Here is a 25,082-nt window from a genome sequence, read left to right on the forward strand (position 1 = left end):
ATTCTCAGCAGGTGTGTGTTTGTGGCGCTAGCAATAATAGTGGGGGAGGAGGTTGTGTCGAACCCTTTGGTAGCAATATTTGGGATATTCGGAAAGCCAGAGCTGATAGAGTGGACGAAGGTAGACGTTGTGGCCTTAGTCTCTGCCCGGTGCCAAATTTTATTGGAGTGGCAGTCAACGACGCCACCAGGGGTAGCCACTGGAAAAGATCAAATACAAGTTAAGGGGTTCAGCAGAGGGTTGCAAGGCAAGGTGGGGGATGTTCATGTGATGGAGAAGTTGTTTATCACAGGGGGGGGGGGGGGCTGTGAAAAAAAGGGAAAACATGTGTGCAAACAGTATCGTTGTGTTTAAAAGATTGTTTCCCAAATTGTTTACTTGTAACTTTTCAAAAAAGTTTGGAATAAAACACATTAAAATTACTTCACTATTCATTACCTGAAAATTGCTTGCTGACCCAAGTCAGCCCAGAATATTCTCTGCTCTGCAATATCTGCATCCAGTGCTACAGCATTTCTCAACTGTGCAACTACCTGGGTATACTCTTGGTGATGCAGTCCTAGCTTCCGGATATCATGACGATTTGTGAAGATCAAATAAGGCTCTTTGCCTGGAAAATATCACATTTGCATTAAGAGGACAAATATCACATTTAACACTTAACAGCATTTACTCGAGTCCCAAATTCATACGGAATTCCAGAGAGAGATCTGGTTTTCCATGCATGCCCCAAATGACAAGGTTGCCAACACGTAGATTTGTTTAGTCCATTTTAGAGATGTCAACACATTCCACACTTGGATCTCAAATCCCAGCTTCTTGGTCTAGTTAACCCACGAAAATCAAAAATATCTGGATACTCCCAATACTAATTGGTGGGACATTTCTTGGATGTAGGGATAGAAAACTACCCACACTTTTCTAAAATGTGGAAACAGACGGTAGCTGGACCATCAACCTTTGATAGTCTCATATCCAAAGTTACCAATTAGAAGGAACAAGACTTGTCAATTTTCTACTTGAACAACAAATTAATCTACTCAAATGTTAGAAAGCTGCACCCCAAATGTTAGAAAGTCATTTTTTGTTCTACTTACCTCCTACTGCTTTGCAAGTGTGATTGGTTGCATCCATGCGATATCCTGCAAAGCACTCACATTTAAAGCTTCCTTTTATATTAATGCAAATTTGACTGCAGGCACCAGGATTCTGACACTCATCAGAATCTAAAAAAAATAAAAATCAAGGTTCTGATTTGTGCAAAAGAGGCAAAGATTTTGACCAGCAGATTTCTAACGAGTGAATCTGGGAATCTAACCAATACATGGTTTCAGAAAGTGACTTGTCGCTACCTCCCAACACTATCTTCAGATCACTTCTATATTTTTACTCCAGTGACAGTGTACCCAAACAGGTGCTGGAATGTGGAGACTCGGGGCTTTTCACAGTAACTGAATTGCAGTGTTAATGTAAGCTTACTTGTGACAATAAAGATTATTATTATTACCCAGAGATCAATGAAACTGCAACCTACATAGTTGCACATGCCCCAATTGTGACTAACTTTGGCAAAATATTGGTGCTCAACTTTCTTGAATCACTGCGGAAGGTACCCTTCCAATAATGTTTAAGTAGGTAGGACGTTCCAGAATTTTGACCAGTGAAGCAGTGTACAAGTCAGAATTGTACACTGGCAAAATCTATTATACGTCCCTCCTGGCTTGATCCCAGAGTGAAAAAATAAGTTTGCAAACAAGCCTCGGAAAGTAGCTAGTCTGTCTTTAACTACAAGCTGTGGTGGAGGCCTTGGAAAGTCAGCCACTAACTGTAGTACCCCCGTAAGACATAGGCCATTCGGTCCATCTAATCCAATCCAACATTCGATGAGACTGTGACTGATCGGATAACCCTCAATCCCATGTTATGCCCAATATAACCCTCAATTCTCTTATTGGTTAAAAATCTGTCCAACTTTGACCACACTCACCACCCTGGCCTAGAGCAAAAATTCCAGATACAATCCCCGAAGAAATATCTTCTGTCTTAAAACTGGACTTGCTGCAGTTGGTCATTTGGTGGAAGGTCAACCATCGAAATGTAGACTATTGCGAGTCAGAGCACTCTTCGCCCATCATCTCTCCCTTCTCTCTTCTTCCCCCCCCCCAAAAAGCCTGTATTATGTCAACACATCAATTACCTTCACAAGTTGTTACATTGATCAACTCAAAGCCAGCAGGACAGTCACATTCATAACCGATGACAAGATCCCTGCAGATGTGAGAACAACCTCCATTGTTCACCAAGCATTCATTTAGATCTGCAGAGAGAAAAAATAATTGAATCTCCCAGGCTAACCTTTCCCTTTAGAAATTTAAAACTAGAAAATTTTTGTGGAATGTGTAGCTTGATATATCACGAGCTATATTTAGATTTACCACCAAAAATCAGTCCCAGTTACTTATACAAAAAAGAGGAGAGAGTTTGAAAATTTAATGGAAAATGAGTAATGCAATTGAACCACTAGGTTAAGTCTGGCTGAGTTAATGCATCAAGTTCAGCTTGAATCACAAGGCATTAATACTCCACAGCACAGTGAAATGGACAGCAATAGGCATACTGAGATTCAATCACTTTCCTTCATGTCCATGATAAAGTGATGCGCTGCTCCAAAAAGGTGGAGAATTCTAAAATGGCCTGGATTGAAGTGCGCCTAATCAGTTCGAAAGTACCCGAGAGTCCCAGCTGTTCAAAATTATTATAATCTATGTAGAAGGTCATGCCTCAAGCACAAGAGCAGCCAAGGCTCTTTTTAAAAAGCAGAACAACATCAAAAGGAGAAAACTGGTAAGACAAGTGACAGAACTTGTGGATTTAAAGCACGGTATAAAAAGGTAAACTGAAAACATTCCGAGGCAGAGAAGGAATTGGGTCAGATCCAAAACCATGCTTTCCAAATGATAGGTTCAAGGAATGCAATTATGTAGAGGTCAGTGATCAGGGGAGAGAAAGAGAAGGATAGAGGGTAAAGGCCATGAAGTGGTTACACAGGCAAAAAAAAAAATCAGGGTGATGAAAATGCAAATCAGTGAGAACAGCAATACTGTCAGATGGCCCGATTTATAATACAAGAACACTTTTTAAAGCTATAAACAAACATTAACTGGGTAAACTACATATAAAACAGATGAACAGTAAGATCATGCACAAGCAACCTCTCTCCAGCTTCCTCCAGCCAGTCCGAGGTCACCTGACTAACATTCACTTATATACTACTGAGACTCCTTGCGGTCAGTCAGTGAATTACAACACAACCATGATATCACTACAAACAGGAAGAGATTTATGCAGGTTCCAGATGCTCCAAAAGCAAGGGACGAGGACGAGAAGCTGGTCAAGCAAGTATTGTAACAGGATGATATGTGCAGATGGGTTGCAGCAGGGCAGAGATGATCAAATGTTTAAGGCAAGTAAGTGATCAGGTGATGGAAAAGGATGTTGGGCCAGAATGCAGCTTAGGGTTAATAGGATGCAGAGGTCGTGAACTTGAGGCAATATCAGAGGACAGCAGTAAAACAGGTACAGATTGTGGCAGAAGCTTAAAAAGTTCTCACATGAAAATTTCAGTTCATCCAGGATTGGATGTCACCAGGGAGTTGGACAAGGCAGCAAGGGGCTTCATTATAAAAAAAACAAAGGGCAGTAATGAGTTTTGCGATTTCAGATATTCCCAATGGCAGGGACAGGACAAAATACACTGCTGAGGATACAAACTCAAGTTGGACGGGAGAGAGAGAGTGCAAAAGGTGGGAAGAGAGATTTAAACACAATGGTTGGGATGAACAGACAACAATTAGAAATTAAGTTTAAATAATATGGCTATAAAATACAAAATGACTTACGGCAATATTTGAGGGGCTCATCACTCCAGTCCTTACAATCCTGGTGCCGATCACATACTTGGACTTTAGCTATGCACTCTCCACTTTGACATTTGAAGTCGTTTAGTCCTGTACACACTAGGGATGGAACAAACCAGGTTAGCAACTTTGAAATGGTGATGTAATTCTGATCCAGTGAATATAGACACTTACCATTCTTGCAGTTAAACTCATCACTACCATCCGTGCAGTCTTTAACCCCATTACATTGCTTACTTGCTGGAATGCAACTACCATTACCACATGGAAAGTAATCTGGTTGACATGCTCGAGGAGCTAAAAAAAAAAATCAATGACCATCTGGATTTACCGAAAAGCTACAGTATACACAAATTAACATAAACAAGCAAGATAAAGCATACAAGGCACTTTTGGATGAAATGTTGCCTGAAAATTCAGACTTATTTTACCCACAACCAAGGAAGGAAGAGGAAAGGTGCGGTGTGCAGCAAATGGGAGCTCAAAAGAGGCCAGAGTAAGACAAATCAGAAGGAAAAAGGTCAGGAGCAAGCTAGTGAGCGAATCAGCAGACCAACTAGGTGAGGCACCCCCAGCCACCACAGAGAGAGGGGGGGGGAGAAAAACAGATGACCCAGACAAAAGCCTCGCTCCACATGGAGATGGAAGGAAGGTATTCCTGCTGAAAGAATAGACAGTGAGGAGAGGGACGATTAAAGTAGAGATCCATAGGGCAGTCAAGGTGGTGGTGACAGAGGTGCTGATCACCATGCAGACAACGATTGACGGAATGGGGGGGGGGGGGGGGGGGGAAGAGGAAGAAGACAAGCTTGGAGCTTGTAAAGGCGTTGGTGGAGAAGAGACAGGATTGTTGCTCTGGAGGCCGAAAAAGAAATATTGATGGCAGCCCAGGGAGCCTGGAGGAGGAGAAAGACAATATCAGGAGAATCTGCCTTGGTGCCAAAACATCTAAACCGTAGGCCTGCCAGAGGGGATTTGAGGGCAGTGACCCAACAGATCATGTCACCCAGATGCTAGGCAACCTATTTGGGAGGGACAGCTTCCAAGCCAGAAATTGACAGGGCACACAGGTCAGTCAAGGAAACCCAGACCGGGGAGCAACCAACTGCACATATACCAGGATCAGGAGAAGAACCTGCAAGACAGACAAAAGGTGAGCAGCTGGGAAGGACACAGAATACAACTGTACCAGGACATTGGAACAGACCTGGCAAAGCACAGAGCCGAGTGCAATCATGTGAAATTGGCCCTGTACAAAGTGGAGTAAATTTTGGAATGCAATTCCCAGCCAGCCTAGGAGTGACATTCCAAAACAAAGGAAAATTTTAGACACCCCAGCAGAGGTAGATGGGTTTGTGTGGATGAATGGCCTGGACAAGGGGCAGCCAAGGCAGCATTGAGCAAGAGGCAGAAGAGTGAAAATGATGAACAATGTTTACACGGGACAATGTTGCTTCACTTGAGCAAAAGCACCAGCTCACAAGAAAAGGAGAGGACAGCAGAGAACAGGAAATGGCAAGAGCCAACAGAGGGAACACCTATTTGATGGACAGGATCAGCCCAAGAGAGGGGCCACTGCACTAGTGGGGAAAGCTAGCACAAGGGTAGACAGTGGCCGAATGTCATCCTGACCTCATCCAGGGCGCGAACACCAGAGGTGATGGTCTCTCTGGACACAGAAAAGGCCTTCAACAGAGTTGAATGGAAGTACCTCATTGAGGTACTGGAGCAGTTTGGGCTGGAGAGAGGGTTCACCTGGTGGGTGAAACTCCTGTACGATGATGATGATCTCAAGGCAAGCGTTCAGACCAACACCACCAGCTCGGAATACTGCCAGTGCACAGAGGCACCAGGCAGGGACACCCACTGATCCTACTCCTGTTCACCCTGGCAATTGCCCTGTGAGACATAAGGATCAGGAAGGGTACCCAAAGAGGAGGCAGAGCCTCACTACATGGATGAGCTGCTCCTCTTTCTTGGACCTGCAGAACGGGTTGAAAGAAATAATGAAGCTCCTGGAAGAGTTCGTGGCCTTCTCAGGCTACAAACAACCTGGGCAAAATATAAGATTTCCCTGATGAATGCGAACAGGGGAGGGACAGAGCTAGATGGTCTCGCATTTACAATAGCCGGAAACAAATTGTGCTACCTGGGGATCCAGATAGCCCACGACTGGACACGGACCCACCGGTGGGATCAGAGCAGTTTGGCAGAGGAAGTTAAAAAGGACTTTTAGAGATGGGATGCACTCCCACCTGGTGCAGATGATAGATGAACACACTGCCAAGGTTCCTGTTCAGATCCATACTGATCTTCATCCAGGCTTTTTCCAAAGAATAAGTAAAATGAAAATGTTGTTTGTATGGGGGTGTGAAGAATCCACAAATCCCAAAGACAACATTGCAGAAGAGAAGCAGCATGGGCGGCCTGGCCCTCCTGAACTTGCAATACTACCACTGGGCAGCCACAGCAGAGAGAGGGGGGGATGGACAAGGGAACCGAACACTGAATGGAGAGGTTGGGGTCATCTTACATGGAACAACCCTCTGAGCTCTTGACATGACAGCACTCCCAACCCCACCTTAGAAACACATCCAGCCCAGTGGTGTTAGAAACGCAAAGAAACTGGAACCAGATGAGACAACACTTTGGGTTAACAGAGGCGTCCACCATGGCCCCCATCTGTGGAAACCACAGCTTCCCAACTGCCACGCTAAACACCACCTTTACGAGGTGGAGACAGGACCATAAAAGGAGAGCAGAAACTGCTAGCAATCAGGGACTTCTAAGTGGGGGAAGAGCCTGGAACTACCGAACAGACAGGAACTCCGATATTTATAAGTCAAAAACTTTAGAGCCAGGAGAGAGACAAATGTTAACTACTGAACACAGATAGAATGGAATGAGGGAACTGCATGGACATGTATGGATGACTTTTAGAAAGGGTGAGAGAACCACTGAATGGAACAAGCTGAAGTGGGAGGATGAACTAGGGATGGAAGTAGGTGACGACTCTAGAGCGAAGCACTAAGTAGGGGCAACTCCACCACTTCCTGAGCAAGGCTAAGCCTCATGCACTGTAAAGTGGTGCACAGAGTACACTAACTAGAAGCCAAATGAACAGGTTCTTCCCAGGAGTGGAGGACAAGTGTGATCGGTGCCAACGAGGTCCAGCCAACCACACCCACATGTTCTGGCATACCCCAGGCTTGGTGGGTTTCAGACAGTCTCCTTCGAGGCAATGTCAGAGGTTGCGGGGGTGAGCATGGAGTTGTGCCAAGAGTGGCAGTCTTCAAGGTATAGGACCAGCCAGAACTTGGGAAGAGACGGCCGACACCCTGGCTTCTAATAGTCTGCTGGAGAATTTTGCTCGGCTGGCGATCAACAGCACCACCCATGGCTGCTGACCCGTCAGAATTTCTCCCTCTGGAAAAGATCAAGATACCTTCAGAGGGTTGGACGACAGCTTCCACAAAACATGGGGGCTATACATTAGCCTGTTCCAAGACCTGTTTGAAGCCAATAGAAGGGGGGGGGGGGGGGGGGGGGGGGGAAGAGAAGAGACATATTTCAGGGCCACAGAAAGTAGGCAGGAACAGGAGTGACAGCCAAGGAATGGTAGAAGGGTACCCAGAGAGACACTGACAAGGCGGCCCCACAAAGATACAAGAGCAAAAAAAGAGAGTGATACATAATCCATATATGTCAGAGGAAAGAGCCTAAATACAGGGCCCAAAAACAGTAAGAAAGGAGAGGGGATGCCACAACAAAAAGGAACAGCATGCAAGTTGTGAACAACTACTGTTGCAATCATTTCCTGTACAGCATACTTCACAATAAAAATATCCATCTAAACTAAACCTTCTGCACTTCCGTGGTCCATGTATCCCTCAATTCCCATCGTATTAGTGGTCAAACATCACCATATAATGTCATTGGATTTCAGTTACATGCAAAAATTGAAATAGAAGACCCATTTGACAACCGGTGTAAACTAAAAGGACTGCCTATAGTAGTCTAAAATATATGTCACCACGAGGTTTGGTCCATTGTACAGCATTTACTTTTATATTATACAAATTTTAAAGGCACTTAACTAAAATCGGTGGTACTAATAAAAAAAAGCGTAGACCACTTACGGCAGTTGACTTCATCACTTCCATCTTTACAGTCAGTATCTCCATCACAGTACCATTGACCATGGATGCATTCACCAGAGTCACACTGCATTTCATTAGGTGAACAGGTGGCAGAAGGAAGCATATGCCCACAGCGTCCTGGAGATTCATCCGATCGGTCAGTACAGTCAACATTAGTGTCACATACCCAGCTCAAAGGGATACATTCAGAGTTATTACACTGAAACTCATGAGGGCCACAGGAGGTTGGTGCACAGTTTTTCTCATCACTCCCATCACCACAATCATCATCACCATTACAAACAAATGCCATGGAAATGCATCTGGCATTGGCACAGGTAAACTCTTTTGCACTGCAAACAAGGTTCTCTGGAAAAACAAGGTTATTATTACAAACCAGCTTTAAATATGTTGGCAAACCTAGAGGCAAGCACATTCAACAGCTGAATTTCTTTGAACGGCAATTCATTGCAAAAACGTTAATCCAAATCTTTTGTTCTGCCAGAATTAGAACATTGCATCCATTCTGCACACTATTTTAGAAGTGACAGGAAGACAGCAGAAAATAGAGGGATCAGAGACTACAGAGATGCAAGATCATAGATTCCAAAATGAGGTTGACATTAAGTTAGTATTTGGAAGACATTCTATGGTGGTAGCATAATCCACAATAGTTTAAAGGAAAATATTTCATCAGGATATGAAGCAAACTATTCTACAACACTTCCAACAGCTTTCAAATAATGAGCCTGGCATCTACTTACCACAACCATCCTCATCATTGCCAGTATCACAGTCCTCTATTCCATCACATTCCCAAAAAACTGGAATACACTTCAGTGACCCAGGGCCACAGCTTATTTCATCAAAAGCACAGGTGCTCATGTCTAAAGAAAAAGCACATTAAACCCACCTATATGCAAAACAAGTCATTACGTACCAACATTAGGGCAGAATAAATAAATGAAGACGCTGATTTTGGGTAGTGTAGAGGCTAATTAGAGCAGCAAATGTGATAGTGTACCAGACATTGCACCAGCACCAAAATTCATATATGACCAGTGTGGTAGCCAGAACTAAACATTCCAAGTGAAAATACCCCACATCTAACCATTGTATAGCAATAGCAAGAAACCGATTCCATCTATTACTCAATTTTGCATTGGAAGTAGATCAGGCACTTGGTCAGAAAGTGACATCCTTGGTGAAAATGGGAGTTGTACACACAATACACAGCACTACCCCGATCTAGGATAGCCTTGTTCTTCACCCGATATGCCCATTCATAAATTTGCCAATACGATCAATCTTCTAACAATGGTGTACATGTATTGTAGACTTGCAATAGACAGGAGTGGAGAACCCATGTTCAACTTTTTCCAGATTTCTCAACCACACATTAGACTGCTCAATCTCAAAAAAATTAGGAAACCCTTACACTGTGGCCGCAGAGTCAAAGATAGAGATGAATGATGTATTGGGAATATATGCAGGTGTGGATGGACTCATTCCATCAGAAGTAGAAACCATGTTAGCAAGCATTAGAGCTACGAGATAAGGCAACTGCACAAGTTCTTTTAATAATGTCAATGGTCTCCTTCAGCAAATTTATAAATAAGCTTATCAAATGTAGAGGATTGAAGATGGGCTCACCAGCAATCCTGTAAAAAGCCTAGCCATTTACTTCCCTTACAAGCTTGACACAAGCACAGCTGTCCTGCAGGACTCCCGATCTGATAATTGTTCACTATCTCAAACTCTTGGACCAAAGGCTGCCACTTTCAGACCTGAAAAAACTGCAGTCTACCTCACTTACCCTAGAAAATTAAACAATTTGAACAGGTGAAGGAACCAGTTTCATGCTGCTACTATACAAGATGTGGCAGTGCCAGCATTGGACTGGTGTGGGCACATCAAGACATCTTACAACACCCCAACAGGTTTGTTTTGAATCACTAGCTTTTGGAGCACTGCTCTTTCATCAGGTGAGTGAAAAGATGGGCTCGACAAACAGACAAATTCAATGTCGTAAAATGATACTTTGAATGCACAGTACAGACTGTACTCAATTTTATACTGCAATTCCACAATTGGGCAGCACTTGAACAAAGTGCTAAATAGTGTGACATGAACTACCAATTTAAGAGTTCATAACAGTTAATTTACAATTGCTAGAGGTGCAGGGACTTTGCCAACACCTTCACAGCCTTTTACATAACAGCAAGCTTGGGATCCTTGCCTGGCAACACATCAACTGGAACATATTGGGGGTTAAAAAGGAGGAAGCAGAGAAATAGACTTGCAGTCATCATTTAATTTGACTCACCGATAAACTGCGTGTTGGTTAAGTCAAACATTAGTATGTCAAGAGGAGCAGCAACTCCCATTCATAATAACCCCATTCCCAGAAGTTCAAAGCAAAATGTTGCATCCAAGATCAGATTTAGGATGGCAATTCAATATTCAAAACCATGCGGGCAAAGTTTATTTTGCACCATCAGTATATATGCAGGCTAATTTTACCTCCACACCACAAATAAAAATCACCTCCTATTCAAGGGTGACAAAACTGAACATTTATATGCAAGAGTAAATACTTACAGCACAGTTTTAAGTTTTCATCTGATCCATCTTTACAATCAGCATGGCCATCACATTTCAGTTTACTGGGTATGCATTGTCCATTGTGGCACACAAAGTTCGATGGTTCACAGGTTGTTGCGTTAACTACCAAATGAAGCAGCCAATTAAAATAACTTCCACTTGCAGTATTACTATCATACAACCCAATGAGGCAATGAGAAACAATGGTTTAAGCTGCAAAGATTCAGATGCAGATGCACTACATCCAAGTTCCATTAGCTCTAGCTATGTGTACCTGGTAACATGGGCCATCCTACCAGAGATTTATTCCATTGCTCTTGAGCAAGAACAGTCCACCTCAACTTTAAGGTAGGATCAATAGGCCAGTATGTATTATACTGAGCAACCTAGAAAGGAAGTCAAGGTTGAACTGACCAAGAAAAATCAAACATTTAGAATTTGATTGCAACATGTACAGGAAAGAAAATTGGTAATTCACTATTTGGGGCTAATCTGCTGAGCTTGAAAGGTCAAGACTTCCAATTGCACAAGTTCTGGCTTTCTTATGGAACATCCCAAATCTTTCTAACGGCACTTGTGGGTCACTGGATGTTTGCCCTCCCACCATAGTTTGCTCTCATTTTTCTGAACTTGCAATAGGAGATACTGTGCAAGGAACATTTCCCCAAGAGGTCTTTGGAAGTTTATATATTTCATTGACCGTCTTAATTGTAGTTCCAAATTCACATTCCAACACTGATCAATGACAATCTATTCGTGAGAAACAGGAAGGGGCCCTACAAACTATCCTACAACCAGGGATCAGAATACCATATGGGGGACATCAGTCTGTTTCCAGATGTCAAAGACAAAAGTATTTCAGATCTCAGTTTATCTTCTCTATGTGATGCAAGATACTATGCAATCATGGTAAATGAAAAGCATTTAAAAGCAAATATGTTATACTGGAGAAGGAAATCTGCCATCCTTACCTGATCTGGACTACATGTGGCTCCAGACCCACAATAGTATGGTTGACTCAAATGCCTAGCAAGCCACTATTGTATTCAACCACTACAATTTCCCCAAAAAATAAAAAATTGAAACTGGACAGACGACCAGACACCGACCAAACCTAACTACTTTCCCCCACCCAACTCCTAGCTACCCCTGTGGACCCAACTCCTAGCTACCCCTGTGGACCCCACAAAGTCCTCCTTACTAACTTTGTGCCAAGTTGGGAAGAGTAGTCTCAACTAGTCAACCAACAACCAGTCATACTGATAAACTACTATCACTATTCTTTGCATGTCCTGTGTCACCTGAAGGACAGAACCAGCAGAGGTCGTGGCAGCACAGTGGTATAGTAGTGAGGAAGTTGCCTTGGGAGTCCTCAAAATATCAACTCATGGCTTCAGGTTAAACATGTGCAAGAAAACCTTGTCCTGTCCACCATCAGCTCAGCGGAATCAATACTCCTGGTTGAACACCACTTGGGAGGAAGCACAGAGGGTGGCATGGGTGCAGAATATACATTGGGTGGGAGATTTCCATGACCATCAAGGGAAGCTCTGCAGTATCACCACAGACCAAGCTGGCAGTGGTTGGGTCCCAAGGGATATAGCTACTAAACTGGGACTCCAGCAAGGGAAAACATTTGACCTCATCCTCACTAATGTTTTTTTTTTAGGGAACATTTTATGAGGCATTTATACACCATTTGGGACAAAGCACAGAGGGTGGCATGGGTGCAGAATATACATTAGGTGGGGGACTTGCATGACCTTCAAGGGCAGCTCTGTAGCATCACCACAGACCAAGCTGGCCGTGGCTGGGTCCCAAGGGATATAGCTACAAAACTGGAACTCCAGTAAGGGAAAACATTTGACCTCATCCTCACCTATTTTTTTTTTTTTAAGGAAACATTTTATGGAGGCATTTATAATTTCAACATTTTAACATAGTAACATTCTAAATAACAGAATGGTCCGACACATGCAAACCCTCCCCCAGTAACATACCCAACTTCTCTCCCCCCCCCCCACCCAATGTCTAGCTAACCCCCACCCCAACTCCTAGCTACCCATATATTAGAATCTCTGCCCTTATTCTTCCATGATGTGCCCCCCCCCATCCCCAGCAGAAGGATGGCCCTTCTGCTGACAGTCAGTTTTCCTCGAGGGCAACCATTGGCTGCCACCCCCATTCTCGCCAACTTTCCTGCTGCAGATGCATCTGTCCATCAGTGACCACCACACAGTCCCTGGAGCGATGAAGTCCCATCTTCACATTGAGGATAACTGGTTTTGTGGCACTACCACCCGTGCTAAATGGGATAGACTTTCAAACAGATCTAACAACTCGAGGACAGGCCACTCATAAGGCACTGTGGGCCATCTGCAGCAGAATTATACTCTGCCACAATCTGCAACCTCAAGTCAGAAAAATCTCCCATTCTACAACTACCATCAAGCCAGGGGATCAACCCTGGTTCGATAAGTGTGCAGAAGAGCATGCCAGGAGCAACACCAGACATACCTAAATGGTGGTGTCAACCTGGTGAAGCTACAATGCAGGGCTTCTGTCAAAACTGCATAAGCAGCAAGTAATAGACAGAGCTAAGCAATTCTATGAGTGCACCAGATCCAAGGAATCCTGCCACATCCAGCCATGAATGGTGGTGGACAACTTACTGGAGGAGACAGCTCCACAAATATCCCCAATGATGGAGGAGCCCAGCACATCATAAGAACTAGGAGCAGGAGTAGGCCATCTGGCCCCTCGAGCCTGCTCCGCCATTCAATGAGATCATGGCTGATCTTTTGTGGACTCAGCTCCACTTTCCGGCCCGAACACCATAACCCTTAATCCCTTTATTCTTCAAAAATCTATTTATCTATCTTTACCTTAAAAACATGTAATGAAGGAGCCTCAACTGCTTCACTGGGCAAGGAATTCCATAGATTCATAACCCTTTGGGTGAAGAAGTTCCTCCTAAACTCAGTCCTAAATCTACTTCCCCTTATTTTGAGGCTATGTCCCCTAGTTCTGCTGTCACCCGCCAGTGGAAGCAACCTGCCCGCATCTATCCTATCTATTCCCTTCATAATTTTATATGTTTCTACAAGATCCCCCTCATCCTACTAAATTCCAACGGGTACTGTCCCAGTCTACTCAACCTCTCCTCATAATCCAACCCCTTCAGCTCTGGGACTAACCTAGTGAATCTCCTCTGCACACCCTCCAGTGCCAGTATGTCCTTTCTCAAGTAAGGAGACCAAAACTGAACACAGTACTCCAGGTGTGGCCTCACTAACACCTTATACAATTGCAACATAACCTCCCTAGTCTTAAACTCCATCCCTCTAGCAATGAAGGACAAAATTCCATTTGCCTTCTTAATCACCTGTAAACCAACTTTCTGTGACTCATGCACTAGCATACCCAGGAGTCTCTGCACAGCGGCATGCTTTAATACTTTATCGTTTAAATAATCCCATTTGCCGTTATTCCTACCAAAATGGATAACCTCACATTTGTCAACATTGTATTCCATCTGCCAGACCCCAGCCCATTCACTTAACCTATCCAAATCCCTCTGCAGACTTCCAGTATCCTCTGCACTTTTCACTTATCTTAGTGTTATCTGCAAAATTGGACACATTGCCCTTGGTCCCCAACTCCAAATCATCTATGTAAATTGTGAACAATTGCAGGCCCAACACTGATCCCGGAGGGACACCACTAGCTACTGATTGCCAACCAGAGAAACACCCATTAATCCCCACTCTTTGCTTTCTATTAATTAACCAATCCTCTGTCCATGCTACTACTTTACCCTCAATGCCATGCATCTTTATCTTATGCATTGCAAGGAGGCTGAAGTATACAGCTTTCTGCCAGAAGTGGCGAGTAGCTGATCCAGCCTGATCTGCTCCAGTGATCCCCAGCATTACAGGCGTCAGCCTTCAGTGTGATGTCAAGACACAGCTGCAGGCACTGGATATTGCAAAGGCTATGGGACAATAACCTGCGCACAAATGCTCAGTTTGGGTTCTGCCAGGGTCACTCAGCTATGGCCTTGGTTCAACATGGACAAAGATCAGAATGCCAGATGCAAGGTGGGCGTGACTGCCCTTGACATCAAGGCAGCATTTGATGGAGTACGGCACCAAGGAACCCTAGCCAAAATGAGTCAGTGGAATCAGGGGGGGGGGGGGGGGGGGGGAAGACTCTGCTGGTTGGAGTCATGCCAGGAAGATGGTTGTGGTGGTAGTCAATCATCTGCACTCCAGGACATCACTGTGGAAGTTCCTCAGGCCCAACCATCTTCAGCTGCTTCAACCTCCCTCCCATCATAAAAAGGTCAGAAATGGGGATGTTCGCAGGTGACTACACGATGTTCAGCATCATTCGCGACTCCTCGGATAATGTAGCAGCCCATGTCCGAGAGCTTGGGCCAACAAGTGGCGAAATATATTTGCATCACCATCTCAAGGAGGATCTAACCATTGCCCCTTGACATTCAATGGCATTACCATCACAGAATCCAAGACAAAGCAGCCCTTCCACAAATATTCCTCCCACCAACAGCAGTGTATGCCATACAAATGCACTGCAGGAACTCACCAAGATTTCTTAGGCAGTGCCTTCCAAACCCATGGCCACTATTTTCTGGAAGGACACAGAGCAGCCAATACCTCCAAGTCACTTACCACCCAGACTCGAAATATCACCACCGTCACTGGTCAAAATCCTGGTACTCCATCCCCAATAGCGCCTACACCTCAGGGACTGTAGTGGTTCAAGGCAATTCACCACCTTCTGAAGGGCAACTAGGGATGGGCAATAATTGCTGGCCTAACCAGTGACTCCCACATCATGAAAAATAGTGGCTAGAAATTTAGCCACACATGCAATCTGTGGTGACACTAACCCATTGTTAATGACCTACAACAACCAGTAAACCACTTCAGGAATTGTTCATGTGGATGGTACTTCGAAATGAAATTAATTACTCAGTACAATGACCAATTGACTGAACTCATTGACTACTTCAATTGCAGCCATTTTAATCAGTCAACAGTCAGTGAACCATGGATTATTGAGCTTGTGAAAATGAAGTTGGGCAGCAATGTAGGCTTTATTCGCTCAATTGCGAATGTCTTTTCCATCCTGATTATGCACCTAGACTAACTTCAGGCTAGAACATTAAATACGAATCTCAGACAAATAAATTGTTCTTACTTGTCGTCACACACTTTCCATCTTTATTCAGTTCCATGTCAGCTGGACAGGCACAAGTGTGCGTTAATGAATGAATGGCTACACGAGGAGCAGGAAGACACATGTATTCACAGCCTCCATTCAAACTCTCATTACACCAGTTTTTGCCTGTTGAAAATTTAAAAGCATGATCATTCAAGATTACAGATTTGTCAATTCAGAAGCTAAATTTCAAAAATGTCAACATTAGTCACCAAAAATATTTCTTGCTATCAAGTGATGAAAAATGAAGTTGGTAATTGATATCATGTCAGTCAACTTTAGCCAAAGAACAAATTGTTCTCATGGGCCAACGAGGAAGTAGCTTCGGGCAAATTGATCATTACTGCAATTAGACAATAGAAAGAACATCTTCACACTAGTTACAGAAAAATATTTCAGCAAAACATTAATTGCTTGGAATTAAGCAACTGTAGGCTATTTGGTTGATCAGAGTACCCATCGTGAAGTGTAGTAATTGATTTCATAATTGGCAAGTCTTACCACGATAAGAACAGACTTCTTACCTGATGGCTGTACCAATTTGTGATAAGCAATCAGATCATGAGGTTCATCGAGATTGGAGGCTAAAGTCACCACATTGGCTCCTGTGAACTTATTGGCACTATAAATTATTTCGTTCTCGCCATCAATCCAAAAGATATGATCCTAAAACAAAATATTATAATTTAAGTTAGGCATTCACCCAAATTATTTTTGATGCTAACACAGCTATACCATGATCTCTCACTCAAATGCATAGTTCAATCACCTTTTAGTTTCAGACTTGATGTCACAGACAGAAGTACATAGTTGATGTGATGCCATTCTTGGTAAACTTCTACTTCACACTGACCAACAAGAATTATAATAATCTTTATTGTCACAAGTAGGCTTACATAGCAATGAAGTTATGTGAAAAGCCTCTAGTCGCCATATTCCAGCACCTGTTCGGGTACATGGAGGGAGAATTCAGAATGTCCAAATTACCTAACAGCAAGTCTTTCAGGACTGAGTGAGGATACCGGAGTACCCAGAGGAAACCCACACAGACACGGGGAGAATGTACAGACTCCGCACAGACAGTGACCCAGCCGGGTATCAAATCTGGGATCCTGGCACTGTGAAGGCCACTGTGCTACCTTGACTTTTAGCAGAAGGATTGCAAGTAACACTTGGCAAGTATCACAAAATGAAGTTACAAATTACATAATGCAATCAGTCATAAACAATGCCTTTTGTGCAGTCAACATAATGGATACTTTACTCCTCAACTTCCACCTCAGTTGAACTTTTTTTACTGGCACCTGCCAGTTATTTCTATGTTTTAGTCAACAGCCATAATAAAAAAAGTATGCTCTTTCAAGTTCTGCACACCACTGGAGAAGATCCTTGCATATTCTGGAGACAGCAAACCCAAGTCTACTGGGAGTCCTATTCAGCATGGCCTAGCCATTAGCAGCTTTTAGACAACATTACCACTCCATTGCTTGCAAGTTCACCATTTAGAACACGAGATCAAACTCGTACATCAAAACTTATTTGAAGTTAAACAAGTTCACAAGCAGTTGCTTAGTTCAGCTCTACTTGCATTAATCAATGCTGTCCATGTTTAGCAATGCATCTTACCTCAAACATGGACACCGCAAGGGGATGAGCAAGGAATTCATCTGACTGCAATACCATTCTCCTGTCCTGACCATTTAGATCTATGCTTGACAGTGTGTGTAGTTTTGAATCAACCCAATAGAGGCGGCTTTTCACAAGATCTATGAACAGATTTGAAGTAATGATAAATGTGATGAATAAATAAGACCCTTCAGTTTAAGAGAGTGCTGCAAAACAGGCTTTACCCGTTCACTTACCGAGTGCAATGCCATTTGGCCAATAAATCTCTCTGCTAACAAAAAGCTGGCGGTCAGCACCATTCATTCCTGCTTTTTCAATCTTTGCTGGCTCACCCCAATCTGACCAGTATATAAACCTTACAATGCAAAATAGAAAAAGTCAACTTTATACATGCCAGTAAACTGGTTTCAGTTTGACAAATTATCACATCATATGCCAACACAATGGGGGCGATTGTCCAAAAATGTCCAAGTCTGGTAGCAAATAGGAACTGCCGGGTCCTAGCACTCAGCCTGGCAAGGCTGGCAATGCCATACAATGTCAATTGGTCCACTTAACAAGGCCGCATGAGCTTCACACCACAAATGAAGGCTCGCCAACTAATTTGCTGAGACCACACTCACCAGCCCCCGCTAATAAAGGTTTGGAGACACAAACCTGGAAGGCTCCGAGACGCAGTCGAGGCCAGGAGCATGGGAGCCACAGTGAACCACAGGACAGCCAGTGCCACCTGGATAAAGTGGCAGCAGCAGTCAGCGTGACTAGGAGAACTGTCCTCCAGTGCTGCAAGGAGGTCAACAACCTTCACCAAGCAGTAAGGGCAAATTAACACCTGCCCCAGAAACCTTTCCAACCCCACACAAGCAACACCACCCCCAACCTTCCATGTGCACCCAACCCTCTATCCCCCACCCCCAACCCTTCCTTCACCACGCATGCAGTTAATGATGCCCTCAGTCTCCACAGGAGAAGCTCTCCCACAATTGCCAAGAGAAGACCCAGATTGGTGGAGGGATGCCAAGACACTAGAATCCTCATGACCTTTGTGGAAGGTCATGTCACAGGAGCATCACTGAGGGCATCAACACCATGGTGCAGACATTGGGGAGCCACGAGGGCTGGCAGAGCCAGATGACATGGGCTTAATATGGCTACCTCTGTCCAGAGTATGAACTCCAGGGCCCTATGGGCACTGACTGGGAGAAGGGGTTTCTGGGTGCTAATCTGGACTCAGTACATTGTGGGGATGATGACCACATCACAGTCAGCACATGGACATGGTAGCATGTGCACAGCTGTGCCACCAAGTGCACAAAGGCCCTCCTGCCCAAGAGGATGCCTGCCAGTGGCAAAGGCCATGGGATGTGCAAAGCAGCTGGCTGCCTGGGGACAACTATGCATAGAAAGGAAGGTCAAGCATGTAGAGGATCACTGAGGGCACTAGAGAGGTGGGTGGGTAAGGGGGAGATGGGGGCAGCACCATTGAGAGAGTGGGGCATTGTTAGATACTAAAAAACATTAAAAACCCTTCAACACAACCAGTAGGATGCCTCAGAATTCAGCAATGCTAATCAACCTCCAAGCCCTTTACCAATCTCTCTGGCAGTCCCCCTCCCCGTTGCACTCATCTCCCCTCTGGAGCTAGAGCTTCGAATGTTGGCTAATGAATGTGTCGTGTTGCCTCCCACAGTATTCAGGCATCAAGGTGTGATTGGAATGCTAGGCAATGACTCAGATGCTACATCACCTGCTCACCCTTTCTGAAGTGCTCACTTAACTACAATTGCTAATTCAGCAACAGCCTTCAACCACATGGCCAGAGGCCTCAATAGTCATCGAGGGTGACAGGTGGTTGGCAGGGCAGAAACGATAGTTGCCCTGGAACAGGTACATGCAGGGGTTGGCATGGCAGATCCATACAGCAGTCACCCCCCCCCCCCCCCCCATGTCAGAGCACCCCAGCCAAGCCTCTTTCTCTCTCTCTCCTCTTCTCTCTTCCCCTCCCTCCCTCAAGGCAGCAAGCTCCTGGTCTCTGCCTGTGAGCAAAGATGGCTACTCATCACCTCTGCTCCCCACAGCCCCTCCGCCATGTTCACATTTTTCAAAAGTACTATTCGGATCAAGCATGACCACTTGTTGGGGAGGCCACTGAATACAGGTTGGCTCCTGTTAATTGTATGGAAATTGGGCTTAAGTGATGATTATGGCTTCTTGCCACACCAGCAGGATCCAGATTTCAGCTACAGGGGCAGGCCAGTTGCATCACAAACTGTTTGCCCACTAGCGCAGTTCTCATTTTTGACCTCTCCTGCTATTCACTGGCCTCATCACACTTGCTGGAGCACAAAAAGACCAGGGAATCTCATCCAACATTAGGCAGTCATGAGTTACTGAAAAATAGAAGTGTTCAGCACTATAGCAAGTCGATAGCAATCTGACCACTCTTGGCTCTTTATATTAACTCAAAACTCTATCAACTCAAAACTCCCATGGTCTTGCTCATTATAGACAAATAAAAATGGCCCAATCATTTCAAGTGTTTGCTATTGAACTGACCACTGCCAAGCCAACTAACATTGTGAATTACTGCCAAAGGTCTTCAGCAAACAAGTGCTAGCATACCGATACCCTGATTAAGGAAAAAATTAATACCCAGTTAGTGGATCAGCTACTATTGATGTTGGTTCCTTCATATTGGTATTAAAGAGGATCTTCCTTTTAGTTCCATCGAAGTTGCCCACCGAAAGTGTTTTAGGGCCTGCATCTGTCCAATAAATGTTCTTGTGGATCCAATCGACTGCAAGTCCCAAAGGAAGGTACACATCATTGATGACTCTGGCAATCTCCGCTGTACCACCTTGGTCATCTATTGATTTACTGCAATGAAGTCAGTAGTTAATACAAAATATTCTAAATGCAAATGGCAAAACATTCAGAACTGGAGTTTACATTTGTATATTCCCTTACAGCCCTCAGAACTCTACTATCAAACAATGTTTAGCTCCAAAGTCCAATTTTGGTCACAAACTGTAGCATAAAAGTGGTCATAAAAGTGATGAAGAGCAAGCAATTGAATTTTCTCCTTAACCAGAACCTTAACATTTAAACCAATTAGAAATATATGCCATCAGGAAAGCAGAGGTAGTTCTAGGTGAGCTTTTCGTATTATTAAATATTAGAAATAAAGGTATAGATTTAAGTGGGTTTAATTTAGTGGTTCTGTGCAAGAGCAGCATTGTTGCTCAACAACAAGGGGCACCTTTAGGGTAGGAAGGCTTTTGAGTTTAGTAGCTGGATTAGGAAGCAAGAGGATTGAACAGCTTGCAGCTGTGCTAGAAAGTAGAAAAGACAACACATGTCACAGGGTGCATAAAACCCAAGTTCCAATGGAACTAAAGGACAGTTAATTCTAGATACTAGGGAATGGAAAAGCTGCTCCAGGAATATTGAAGAGGAACTGCCTTTGGAAGATATGGCTTATGGACATCAGTCAGACCTGGGAAGAGTTGATGAGATTGGCGATAGACAAACACATGGCAGAAGCGACCGCCGCAAGGTTGTGTTCTTACTACCAGTTTTTAAAGCAAGAGTGTCTTTTGGGGGACAGAGTACCCAGAGTTTGTGTAGAATTGAATGGATGTTGAAATTCCAGATAAGGAAGCATGAAAGGAGAAATGAAAAACCTGGAACTGCATTCCTCATTTAGTGGAAAGGAAGCTATGTTTGACAGGGTAGTTAGACAAACTGGAGCAGACATTTGTACCAACATCTGATGGAAAGAATGGTTGAAAGATTTTAAAGCATGCCTTTTATGGGAGCAAACATGTGACAATCTTGGCGAAATCCATAGAAAATCGATGGAGTGGGATTGGTCATTCAGTTTTAGAATGGAGTGCTAAAAATGGTATACATTTGTGGGAGATAGTATCAAACTTCCATGTTTAGTTTTTTTTTTTTTAAATTGTTTAAAAAATCAGAGGTCCTGTGACCATTCCAAAGTAGAACATCCTTGCCATTCAGTAATAACACCAACTGGAATTGTAACAGTGCTACAGAAACACCCATAGGTGGCAAACAAATATTAAAAATTCAGAGCATGTATACATTTCATTTGGAACATAGGAATTAGGAGCAGAAGTCAGCAATTCAGCACTTAAGCTTGCTCGGACATTCGTTCAGATCATGGTGGATCGCTTCCTGGTCTCAAATTTACCTCCCATCTATTGCCCATACCCCTTTAACAAAAATATATCTATCTCTTTCTTGGAAACATTTAATGGCTCAAGATTCCACTTCACTATGGTTCCACAAATTGCCACCCTCTGAGAAGTTGTTCTTCCTCATCTCAGTTCTAAATCTACTGCCTCTCTACCTATATCCGTGACCTCTCATTCTAGATTCCGCAAGGGGAACATTTGATCTATGTTTACTTTATCAATCCCTTTTAGTATTTAATATACCTCGATCAGATCCCCGCATCCTTCCAAACTCCAGCACGCATACAAGCCTGAACTGTTTAATCTCCCTTTCATTCAGAGAATCAATCTGGTGAACCTCCCCTGAACTGCTTCCAATGCCACCACATCCTTCCTCAAATAAAGGAGACCAAAACTGGACACAATACTCCAGACATGGTCTCACCAACACCCTGAACAATTATAATTGATTTGGTATGATAATTAAAATAGTTTTCAGAAAGAATACTTGGGATTTTACAGCCCCCATTTGGACAGAAACAAGAGTGCGAGAAAATATTGGCTACTGAACCATGTGGCCAGGTCCAGGCTGTTTCCACCATCTTATTGAAGCATAGCAGGAGGGAGCAGGCTCCTGCACAGGCCTATTGTACATTGGCTGCCACAGCTGTCCATATCAGCTGAATGGAGGCAAAAGCAACGGAAGCAGGAATATTTCTTTCAAGAGCCATGCTTTAATCAGCTGTATCTCTTTTCGATGAAATATTAAGAAAACATGGGATCTACTGTCTTTTACTTTATTATCTGTAGTTGTACTACCAGCTTTGGTTTCCAACACTGGAATTCAGTCATATGGTTGACACCTTTTGACTCCCATTTACAATTCTCTGAAAAGGTCAACTCGAAGGGGTGCAGAGTGGAGGTTCTCCAAGCATTGGTTCTTAAACCTCAATTTTAACAGCTTCAAATTCTCCTCCCACCTGACTGTCTCAGCCCAGATTCCTTTCTCTTTGGGTGAAATTGAGAGACGACTCGAGTTTGGCCCATCACAATTCTCCTTTTATGGCACTTGGCCTTTTGATCACAGGACTAGTTTAATTTTCACCCAGTTATCCCATTCAATAGAAATGCTTTCTTGTGGCTCTACAAACTTTATAGCATTCAACCTTTCATTTCCCTTCCAAATAAAATATGATATCCCATCCTTTATCACTTGCTCCTGCTCCATTTTTTGCATTTGAATAATTGCTTCCTAGGCTACATCAATCTCCAAATTTTAATGCTGTCCTAATACTTGGCACCTTGCTGCATTCTCCCATCTGGAATCAAGATGCAACAGAGGCAGGACTTTAACCTGCCTGCGTCACAGTCAGCCCACTCTCAAATAAGTGGACCTGAGCTACAGACCTGTCTCCAAGACCAATTAAAGCCCCAACCCCTGGAAGTCCTATATTTAGAAACCAACAAAGAGGTTTGCAACATGGAAGAATCCACTTCAGAAGGGGAAAATCCAGTCAGTAGAGTTATGATATATTGGCTGTACTCAAAAGCTGCTTTAAAAAATGTACGAATAAATATTGAACTGAAGGCAAGAGGTTAAAGAAGTCATTATGTACAGGAATTTGTTGAGGTTCCAGAATACCTGAAAATTGCATGTTGTCCCAGGTCAGTCCAGAAGATTTTCTGCAATGTGATGTCAGCATCAAGTGCTACAACATTTCTTAGTTGATCAATGATCTGAGTGTATTCCAAGTGATGCAGTCCAATTTTCCGGATATCGTGACGATTGGCGAAAATCAAATAGGGCTCTTCTTCTGTATGAAGAAAACCAATTGAAGAACAATGGTCACCTCGGGAATCACAGAACAAGACCCCTTATGGAATCTCCTTTCTCAAAAAGTCTCCCTCTTTCCCTTTGTTGGTAGAAGCAGATAAAGGTTTTTTTTGTGGTGGGGGGTGACAGTAAATAAGTTTACAAAAGGGATACACATTTAATAGTTTATGAAGATGAAGTACTAACATGATAATACAAGCTTGCTGTGCAAGAGATGCATAGGAACTTGGGAGCAGAAGTAGGCAATTCAGCCCTTTGAATGGCAGAGCAGGCTCAATCAGATCATGGCTGATCTCTTCCTGGTCTCAAATCCACCTCCCACTTGTTCGCCATATTCCATCTTTTAAAAAGTCAGACAGAAATAAATCTATCTCCTTCTTAAGAACCATTTAATTACTCTAATTCCACCACACTATGGGGCAGAGAGTTCCACAAATTCACCACCCTCAAGTAGTTCATCCTCGCCTCCATTCTTACCATCTCAATCTATATTCGTGCAACTCAAGGATATTGGAACTACTGCATCCAGCCCCCCTGCCCCTAGTTAAGGTCAGTGTGCAGTTTAAGCCACCAGGCAGCTGGACATTTTTAACAGGGGCAGCACGGTGGTACAGTTAGCACTGCTGCTTCACAGCTCCAGGGTCCCGGGTTCAACTTCAGCCTGTGTGGAGTTTTCACTTTCTCCCAGTGTCTGCATGGGTTTCCTCCCACAGTCCAAGATATGCAGGTTAGATGGATTGGCCATGCTAAATTGCCAGTGTCCAAAAGGTTAGGTTGGGGTATGGCTTACAGGGATAGGGTAGAGGCATGTGCTTAGGCAGGGTTCTCTTTCCAAGGGCCAGTGCAGAGTCAATGGGCCAAATGGCCCATTGTAAATTCTATGATTCTATGAGTTCACCTAAAACAGACTAACCTTTTACCCAGTGTCAGCCCAAATTTAAAAAACTTTTACACAGCTAGTAGTGCTCATCTACCAAAAACGTTGTACACTACAAATATCCTCCACTTATACAAGCTTTGTATCAGATAGCAGCTCGATTTTCCTCCTACCACCACCTCACCCTTTCCTCCAACTAGATATGGGAAGCAGAGGTCCAATTTAGCTGAGAAGTAGGCTATTAGCCAAAAGGTGGCATGTGAGATCAGTCAGGACTAATTAATGGAGATTTGTAGGGTTTCATAATTTACCTTCAGGGACAAGTTAGGTTAGAATAACTAGAACATAGAATATAGAACACTACAGCGCAGTACGGGCCCTTCGGCCCTCGATGTTGCACCGACCTGTGAAACCATCTGAAGCCTATCTGACCTACAGTATTCCATTTCCATCCATATGTCTATCCAGTGACCACTTTATTGCCCTTAAAGTTGGCGAGTCTACTACTGTTGCAGGCAGGGCGTTCCACACCCCTACTACTCTCTGAGTAAAGAAACTGCCTCTGACATCTGTCCTATATCTATCACCCCTGAATTTAAAGCTATGTCCCCTCGTGTTGGTCATCACCATCCGAGGAAAAAG

At 43.7% G+C, this 25,082-nt stretch overlaps 1 protein-coding gene across 1 annotated transcript in view; it reads right to left on the bottom strand.

Moving 5' to 3' along the window:
• The window catches only part of LOC119970288 (low-density lipoprotein receptor-related protein 2-like), a 118,483-nt gene that overhangs the window by 84,999 nt on the left and 8,402 nt on the right, over positions 1-25,082 (bottom strand). The window contains exons 8-20 of the mRNA XM_038804667.1: positions 23,372-23,543; positions 20,186-20,410; positions 17,770-17,888; positions 17,534-17,673; positions 16,432-16,573; positions 15,887-16,033; positions 10,658-10,783; positions 8,821-8,943; positions 8,057-8,425; positions 3,900-4,214; positions 2,198-2,317; positions 1,098-1,226; positions 439-610 (exon numbers count right to left, since the gene is read on the bottom strand). Of these exons, the coding sequence (XP_038660595.1) occupies positions 439-610; positions 1,098-1,226; positions 2,198-2,317; positions 3,900-4,214; positions 8,057-8,425; positions 8,821-8,943; positions 10,658-10,783; positions 15,887-16,033; positions 16,432-16,573; positions 17,534-17,673; positions 17,770-17,888; positions 20,186-20,410; positions 23,372-23,543 (2,299 nt within the window). The remainder of the gene's footprint in view (positions 1-438; positions 611-1,097; positions 1,227-2,197; positions 2,318-3,899; positions 4,215-8,056; positions 8,426-8,820; positions 8,944-10,657; positions 10,784-15,886; positions 16,034-16,431; positions 16,574-17,533; positions 17,674-17,769; positions 17,889-20,185; positions 20,411-23,371; positions 23,544-25,082) is intronic.

This window comes from Scyliorhinus canicula, chromosome 8 (genome assembly GCF_902713615.1).
Source record: "Scyliorhinus canicula chromosome 8, sScyCan1.1, whole genome shotgun sequence".
Lineage (NCBI taxonomy): Eukaryota > Metazoa > Chordata > Chondrichthyes > Carcharhiniformes > Scyliorhinidae > Scyliorhinus > Scyliorhinus canicula.